The sequence below is a fragment of the Papilio polytes genome, unplaced genomic scaffold (assembly GCF_000836215.1).
Source record: "Papilio polytes unplaced genomic scaffold, Ppol_1.0 DF822845.1, whole genome shotgun sequence".
NCBI lineage: Eukaryota > Metazoa > Arthropoda > Insecta > Lepidoptera > Papilionidae > Papilio > Papilio polytes.
Genome location: NW_013526359.1, coordinates 1,310,869 through 1,319,081, shown reverse-complemented (window position 1 = coordinate 1,319,081; position 8,213 = coordinate 1,310,869). Strand labels below are relative to the sequence as shown.

Below are 8,213 nucleotides of genomic sequence, written 5' to 3'. Positions count from 1 at the left end.
AAATACAGATGGCGCTTTTCTTCGTGTTACCCAATTTTAGGCCGAAGATTGGTCTCTATTTCAGTATGTTACAAAGTACTCTGTGACTGAAACCTAACTACTACGAAACGCGCAGTGACGCAGTAGTAATCTATTCTGATATTATTATTTTATAGGGATAATAGATGGCGGTAGTAGTCGGAAGAAATTGTTACCGGTCGTGGTAAATAAAAATATATGTTCAAAATTCGAATAGTTTATTGAGGATCAGCAACGCGGATTGTGGGCTTGAAACCTTTATCATCAGCAACAAATGTAACGATGTACTGTAGACCGTCGGGAGCGTTGTAAGAGTAGGATCCTCTCACACCAATACCCTGGTGCTCTCCAACGGTTATTAGCTGACCTTCTTCCTTACGGGACACGCCATCACTTGTCTTAAATCTACAGAGATACAAAGTTACAATTAACGTACCAGATTTTAGATGTCAATTGTAATAACGATATACAATCTAGGATTTTAGTCGAAAGTAAATGGTCATGGGACCTTAAAATCCACATTATGCAACTAGTAGTATGATATCTAAGTTTTTAAAAAAAATAATATGTAAGTAATGTTTTTCCATTTTCCCTGAGCCCACGAATATTTTCAACACCATAGGAATTGTTGTTACTTTCTTTGATTAAGTTATATTTATTAATATTTCGATCTGATTCGATCGAACAATCTGCTATATTTCAATGTACTGTTAAAATCTTAATTGATGGATTTATTATTGTTTCAACTTACTCGAAGTCATATCCGGTTTCACTGATGTTGCTCTTTTCGGTAAGTATTGCGACTTCCGGCTTATCAGTCGAGTCAGCAGCTGCCGCCGCTATGACCAGGCAAACGATTATGTGCTTCTGAAAATTTTAACATAATATTATAATACATGTTATAAATAAGATTTTAACCAGTGAAACTTTTTATTGTAATTTTTTTTTACTTAAGTTTTTCGAATAATCTCTAGAACGATAATGGGTCGTAATTATAAATGGGTACTTATTAAAACACAGTTAAACTAATATTAACATATCGATGAAATGTGCAAACATTCAATTAGAACCTACTTCATACAATTATCGGAATTCCAAGCACGAGGACGTAAATGCTTGCTGTTGTCAATGATGCATTTTGGTGTTAATTATACAGAACAAATTATAAAGAATAGCATACTTTTTAATATCTATCATTTACTTAGTTATTCTTACTTTGATTTGTAACCAGTAACTTAAATAACTTTAGATATTATTAAAAAGTAATCAAAAAGACTTACCAAAGTGAACATTTTGTATCAATCTCCTTTAAACAATGAGTTGTAAGTGATGAGGTATCCAGATACATCTCCTTATATACGTATTCTATTTGCTGAAGTTACAGTGATTGCCCAAATAAATACAAACGGTGTCGAATGTTACGAAGGTGATAACATTGATAAAGTGACGAAGCGATGACCAAAATAGAATACATGCTATTTTTGAAATTCAGATAGTAACTACCATTCGTTAGTGGTAATCGTTCTTTGTAGTAAATATAAACAGAAAGGATAACACCCTCTACATATTTTTTTAATCTAAGGGCTTAACAAATCAGGTATAACAAACGTTTCTTTACGATAAGTTGCGTTTAATACCATCTAAACTCTTTAAAAATAGTTATTTTTGGCATCGGATTTTAAAGACGTCATAGTTTATACAAAATTTTATGTGACGTCTTGTAAACATGCTATTAAAAATGTTCTAAAGACCTCGCTAAATACTGGGAAACAAAACAGTTAAACTCATACAAATTTAAATAAATACATTTTAATAAGGCAATTTTAGATGATTTTATATAAATAAATAATTGCAAATCTGCAAATAAAATTACGCTATTAAAATAAATACTTCACAGTCTCTGATTTGTTCTTGATTCCTAATTCTCTTGAGGATCTTACTAAGAAATTTTCTTGATAATCGTTTGGTATCCTCGTTTACCTCCCTTATAGCTCATTTCATAGAGTTGTCCCTTATCGTCGTACCAGCGAACGGTACCAAGTACATTAAGAGCGGCGTCTGGCGTACCGGGATTCAGTATCGCACCTTCTTCGGTCCTCGAAGTTCCATCACTACTGTCATAACTGAAATGTACCAAATTATGTATTAGAAAAAAAAATTGTTGGTTACATCCTGTTTTTTTCATTCGAAATTACACATTTAAAAGCCTACATTTTGAAACCTAATGTTTTAAAATCATTTGTTTATTAAATTTTAATTTTTTTATTACATAACTGTTATTTTTTTTTTTAATTTTTACATTAACAAGCCTATTATATGATAGGACATTGGTGTAACGTGCTATGCATGTCATCGTTATTTGCATCCTTTTATGTTGCTTTTGTATGTTTACGTCATCATTGATTTTAAATTTCCGATGCACAGAAAAATGTTACCATGTTGTGAAAATGCAATGTAATGTTACACTATTTTTTTTTTAAATATCAAATTGTTTGATGACACATCTTAATAAAGTTTTGGATAAAATATCGGATATCCATTTCATGTGAAACAAAAAGAAAAAAACCACAAACATTGACGCTCTAAAATGTAACGAAACCAGATACTTTTGTTAAAAAATAAAATTATTCATCCCTTCAGCGCAACATTTTCATAATTTTTGCGAAAATAATATTGTCCATCGATATTTAGTTGTTCTTTAGCTGCACTTTTTTGTGCAGGCGTGGGATAGAATATTTTTAAAAAATTGTAACTATGTACAAAACATTTCATTTTAAAAGCTGTAGGATTTTTCTCGAAAAGCCAAAAGAATAAAACATTGTTGTTTCTTTATTACCTTAGTAACAAAACTATTAATGATGTTTTAATAGTATTTTGAGTTTATTCGATGTCAAGGATAACAATAGTCATTAGAAAGTGCAAAATTAATAGTGGTAAGGTTAGAGTACATAGCAATTGATTATTATTAAAATTGAGCAAAAAAGTTAATTAATCGTGTAAATCATTGATTAACAATTAATTAATAAGACGTATAACAGTCGAATAAAAGAAATAACAAATAATGGTTCGCGCGTCACTCGCAATTAAAAACTCTCAGTGTTTTTAAACGAAAAATATTACAAGTAAAACATTATAAAATCTGTACATCTTATCGTGCGGCGCGATTCTAATTTTTTTTATCAATTATCCTTATAAACTCACCTACACTTAGCTTAATGTGGTTTTTCTGTTAACCCCGATACAAAATGCGTTGTTTTTGCGCCTGTCTCTTGCTTTTAAGTTTATAGCGCTTTCACGACATTGGAGAAGTAAATTGGTATTATTAGTGTCACGATATGAAGAGAGTAGGTATAAATATTATGGCGTTTAAAATTCTCTAAAATATTAATTTAACCAGATTAAAGTATGATACATAAACGTTTGTCAGGACTTTAGCATTAATTATTAATGACGTTACAAACTGTCGTATTAGGTCATTTATGACGTGACAATAACTTTGTTTAAAGTAAGTATTACGTGCACTTGTATACTATAATACTATAGCCATAATTATACATAATTGATTTCAGTGTAAAAGGAATTTTCATTTGTCATCTGATCAGGTTTACGTCCTGCATCTCGACCTATTATATCTAAAAACATTAAAAAGGCGTAAAAGAAAAAGTCTATTTGACATTGTTGAATAACATGTAAGTCATTATAATATTTAAATAAATGCAAAAGAGATTTTATCAAAGACGCCCAATGTTTTTATCCGGGTACAAAATATGGGCTGTTATTATATTTAAAAACAAGATCATGACTTTAAGGACAATACTTTTTTCATTTTTGCAATTTGAATAAGATACGAACAAACAAAACAAGCCGCTCGTATTAGCAATCATCGTAAATATGTAAATGGGAATTCCATTTATAGGCAAGACAAGTTTCTATCAGATTAGAACCTATAAAATAAGATGTGGTTACCTAAATGCAAAACAGTTTTCGGTAATCAAGAAGAAATTAAATAAAAACACAAACACAAACGGTTTGACCGACTAGTGGTTATTAGTACACTTTAGGAAGAATACGTATAGAATGATATAAATTCATACAAATTAAAGTAATTATTAGTACAAGAAAAGTTCGTATCTACATATGTCATAGATAAGCTATGAATAATAGTTTTGTTTTGTTATTGTTTAGGAAGACACAATTGAAACAATTGAATGTTCTTCTTTTGAACAAAAGTGCTATAACATAAAGAAGTTTTAAACATGTCTTGAGGCACTACGATCACTTAAACTAAATAGAAAATCAACTACGACCATTATCGGTCCCTGACCTATTATAGAAGTTCACATGTGGTAACGTTAATGATCGTATATTAAAATAACGGATCGTAATAAGTGTATTGGTACCGCAAACGGGGCGTTCAACTTAAAGAAGGCGTAACACATTATTCTCGGGCTATGTTTTTGTGCTTCTCCTGATGTGGTCTTCGTTCTGCTTTTTATACTATCATTGTCACATATTCGGAGAGCATTAAACCTTTTATAGACAATGAAATATTTAATCGTTTAGTTGATTAATCCTCTCATAACATTTTTTGGAGATTTATTTTTTGTTGTAATTCTGCCATTGAGAGAGTGACACGGTTAAATTAATAGAATTTACGAGAGTCGTAAGCACTTGTTTGGGTAATTTTAATTCGTTTCAAGATTAACAATTTGTAATTCTTTTCGTAATTCGAATAAATTGTGATTTCTTCGTCTCTAGACGAAATTATTTTACCAATGCGTGTTGCTAGTTGACTTATGTTCTGAGACGTGGCCCCAATCACTACGAAGAAAATTGGAGATTCAAGGTCATTTAAAGAGTGATGAATAGTACACCTTATTACTTTTTGTAAGTCAACACAGAGAGAATATAATCCTGTTGTGATTATTACGTCCAAATAAATGTCAAAATTGTTTTAATAAAAACAACAACATTAAGGCCACAGTATGGTTGATATGACTTGAATAACAAGTACGTACGAACCTCGAAAGTCAACAATAAAATTGAAACATATAGAATTGGGGTTTAATATCTTTGCTTTCGCCAAAACAATACGTCATTCTTAGGTCACGTATCCAGTTAATCGGGCTACATCGGTGCACAGGGAAACATTTGTAGGAAAATTTACATCAATACGGCATTCCTTTGCGTTCGTATCATAAATATTTTTATCCTAGAAAGTGACTCTTTATATTTAGATGATTCACTATGCTGACTAGTTTTCCTTTTTTAAATGATTTCGTGTATTACGAATTAAAAAATACCATAATTATAACCATAATATTCTTAATATTACATATATTTTTTTACATACTTTGTTAGTCAATTAACTAACTAATAAACGTATTATTTGTTAGTCTTATTACGTTCTTAAAAAATAGATTGGTAGAAACCGGATCGCGTTATAGAAGGACTGATAGTTTTCTCCGTGATATGCATATGACGAAAACAAATATTCCAATGTCAAGGGCGTACGCTTTACAAGGTTAATATCTAGTCAAGGCTTGTTTACTCTTGTTTTATTTTCTATGTTACTTATTTTTGTCTAAAATACAAAATGTTTTGACCTGAATTTTTCTGAATGTCTAAACACAGTAACATAAATATGCCAAAGATTTAAACAGGGTCAGAATTTATTTCGGGTGTTTCTTATTATGGAAAAGGACTGCCTAATTTTAATATTTTCACTGATTTATAATGCCTAAAATGTTGAAAGTCTTGTTCTGTGTTCCTTTCTGAGTTTACTTTTTATGTCAAACAAAACATTAGTCACAGTTCAATGTACTTTTTGTATAGTTTGTAAATCAAGATTATCAGATTTAAAGCTTAAATGTAAAGTTTGAAAATTCTTACATTTCACACAATTAAGAACGAGTATAACGTTTTATTTAGTTAAAGCATTGTGTCTTTCTGACGTAACTCTGGCAGTTTTAGGCGAAAATTATGTTTATTACATGGTTTTATACATTACTGTATTTTATTAAAATTTATTTACCACTCAGATTATTATTTAATTTCGATAATGTCAATGTACAAATATAGTTTCTAATATGACATTTTCGTATTGTAGTCCGGTATTGTAAAATAAAACTCATTCAGTAATATGTCTAAATATATGCTCATATGTGTTATCTATTTAAATCAGTTTTATTTGACGCGCTTGTAATAAAATATACGTGTTAGCACTAATGTGTAATTTTATTACTCTAAGTTGGTAATAAAAATCCTGAATTTGCTTAATTTCTTCATTTTACGTTAAAATAATTTTATAACTTATTAAGGTTAAAATACTAACGCTTATTCATTTCTAGAAAAAAATATATCTTTTTAATTTTAAGTTATTATTTTATAGATAAAAAATTATCTATAAAAATTAAAAAGTAGTCACATCTAGGATGCTACTTAGCCAATGTTATGAAATATTTGAACGTGGGAGGACGGGTTGACGGACAACAAGTCGAAAGAATTTGCAATTAAATAGTTGTCTACAGGTTATGGCTACTCGATTGTTAGACCTTTTACGTGAGATAAACAAAACAAATCGGCATAATATGTGACCTGTTTAAAGAATTAATAAAAATATTATAGGACAAGACTGGTATTTGCTTTAGGTTTTTTTCCTTGTTATTTGTTTAACTGTTAGGTGCTATGATTTTAGTAAAAATGTATTTTGCAATGAAAAAGAATATTGTGTGAACATTAACAAATATTTGCAATTTGAATACTCGTAAATAACATTAAATGGTCATCAATAGTCAGAGGTTACATGTTTGAATACAAACATTTAAATTATGATTTTTTTTACATTTAGATTATTATCTAAAAACCAATATTAGAATTTTATGTTAATTTAATAATAAGATTTATTGAACACCGTATAAAGAGTTTATTGACAGTATGGTAAAATATTTTTAAAAGAAATTTGCTTTGAAACTTAAGCTTAGTGGCTATAATCTTTCTAAAGTAAAGCATTACGTTATACAAACGTGATTTTATAAAACGACTATAAGTAACACTCTATATTACATTTAATCCTACTCCCTCATTATTATTCCTATTTTTCTGTTCACATCATCGAAACAATATATTGGCCTTGTAATAAATTATTTATTATGCAACTCTTACATTGTCAATTACCGAACTAATTTTTGTTTATCTGTATTATATCGATTTCCAAATGAAAACCTTTTTATTAATTTAGGAATATAAGAAATACTTACGAAAATTTGTAAGAGTTAGGCATATCAGCTGTCTCCAAATCATATCGTAGAACTTGAGCCGGTGAATGATTTTCGATCGCTGGACTTCCTGATGTAGAAAGCACCATTGAAACGCCGATAATCTGAAATTTAATATGTATGATTAAACAATCAAACACTTTCGGTAATCACATATCACGTTAATTTTTTAATATCCATACCATTCGATGCTGTTAGTTAAAACACAATATTTGACTACTCCGCAAGAAGTATTAGGATATCAGAGATTACTTCAAGTGGACAAGGCTTTTAAGTAAAGGTCAATATTACTTGTAACACTAATGACATTCACAAAACTATTCTATGCTATTTAATTTTGCGCACTAAGCATAAGATTTTGCGACATACATTCGACGTCGTGTAGTCACCAGTAAGGTCGAGTAAACTGTGTTTGAGATTTAATATAATATTTTCTGAGAAGAATATTAAGTTTAATAATTACCAGGATGAACAGCATGTTTTCGTTCGTTGTGACAGAAATAACAGGTGACTTCCTGGACAGTCTGTAGTCCGAATGTGCTAACGGTTTCGTAAGATCTCCTTATATATGCTCGTATATGAATTCCCCGATGTGCGCGCTCCGCACGCGAGACACACCGAGCCCCGCTTGCACTGAAACTAAACTAATTCTAAGTGACCATTAGCTAGATCGACACATGAATGGATAGAAGATTTAACATGTTACGTCACGCCGGTCTGGCGCATAGTAATCGTCCCTCCTCAAGAACACAATACAGCAGAGCTAACTAGATAATTGTTAATTTGTGTTACGAACACAAATTAACATTTTTTTAAGAATGATACAATTTTGTTCAACTTCTACTGTTTTGTTTTCTTGGAAAGAAAATAATGAGCAAATAAGAAGGTTTAAACTTTATTTTATCAAACTTATCTGTT

At 30.1% G+C, this 8,213-nt stretch overlaps 2 protein-coding genes across 2 annotated transcripts; both read right to left on the bottom strand.

Moving 5' to 3' along the window:
• Positions 1-219: 219 nt before the first annotated feature.
• On the bottom strand, positions 220-1,768 carry LOC106105450 (endocuticle structural glycoprotein SgAbd-5-like). The gene is made up of 3 exons (XM_013285748.1): positions 1,299-1,768; positions 770-885; positions 220-423 (listed from the first exon to the last, which is right to left on the bottom strand). The coding sequence occupies exons 1-3, from the start codon at positions 1,308-1,310 to the stop codon at positions 237-239; spliced, it is 315 nt and encodes a 104-aa protein (XP_013141202.1). The 5' UTR covers positions 1,311-1,768; the 3' UTR covers positions 220-236.
• Positions 1,769-1,816: 48 nt separating this feature from the next.
• LOC106105449 (endocuticle structural glycoprotein ABD-5-like) lies at positions 1,817-7,949 on the bottom strand. Its single transcript, XM_013285747.1, has 3 exons — positions 7,759-7,949; positions 7,278-7,399; positions 1,817-2,141 (listed from the first exon to the last, which is right to left on the bottom strand). Exons 1-3 carry the CDS (start codon positions 7,771-7,773, stop codon positions 1,958-1,960), a joined length of 321 nt encoding a protein of 106 aa, XP_013141201.1. The 5' UTR covers positions 7,774-7,949; the 3' UTR covers positions 1,817-1,957.
• Positions 7,950-8,213: the final 264 nt, after the last annotated feature.

Bases quoted from the DNA above. Each gene is read 5' to 3' on its own strand.
- LOC106105450 (XM_013285748.1), bottom strand. The intron at 424-769 runs GTAAGTTGAAAC...GTATCTCTGTAG, and splicing joins GAAACCGGATATGACTTCGA to ATTTAAGACAAGTGATGGCG.
- LOC106105449 (XM_013285747.1), bottom strand. The intron at 2,142-7,277 runs GTAAGTATTTCT...GGTACATTTCAG, and splicing joins CCTAACTCTTACAAATTTTC to TTATGACAGTAGTGATGGAA.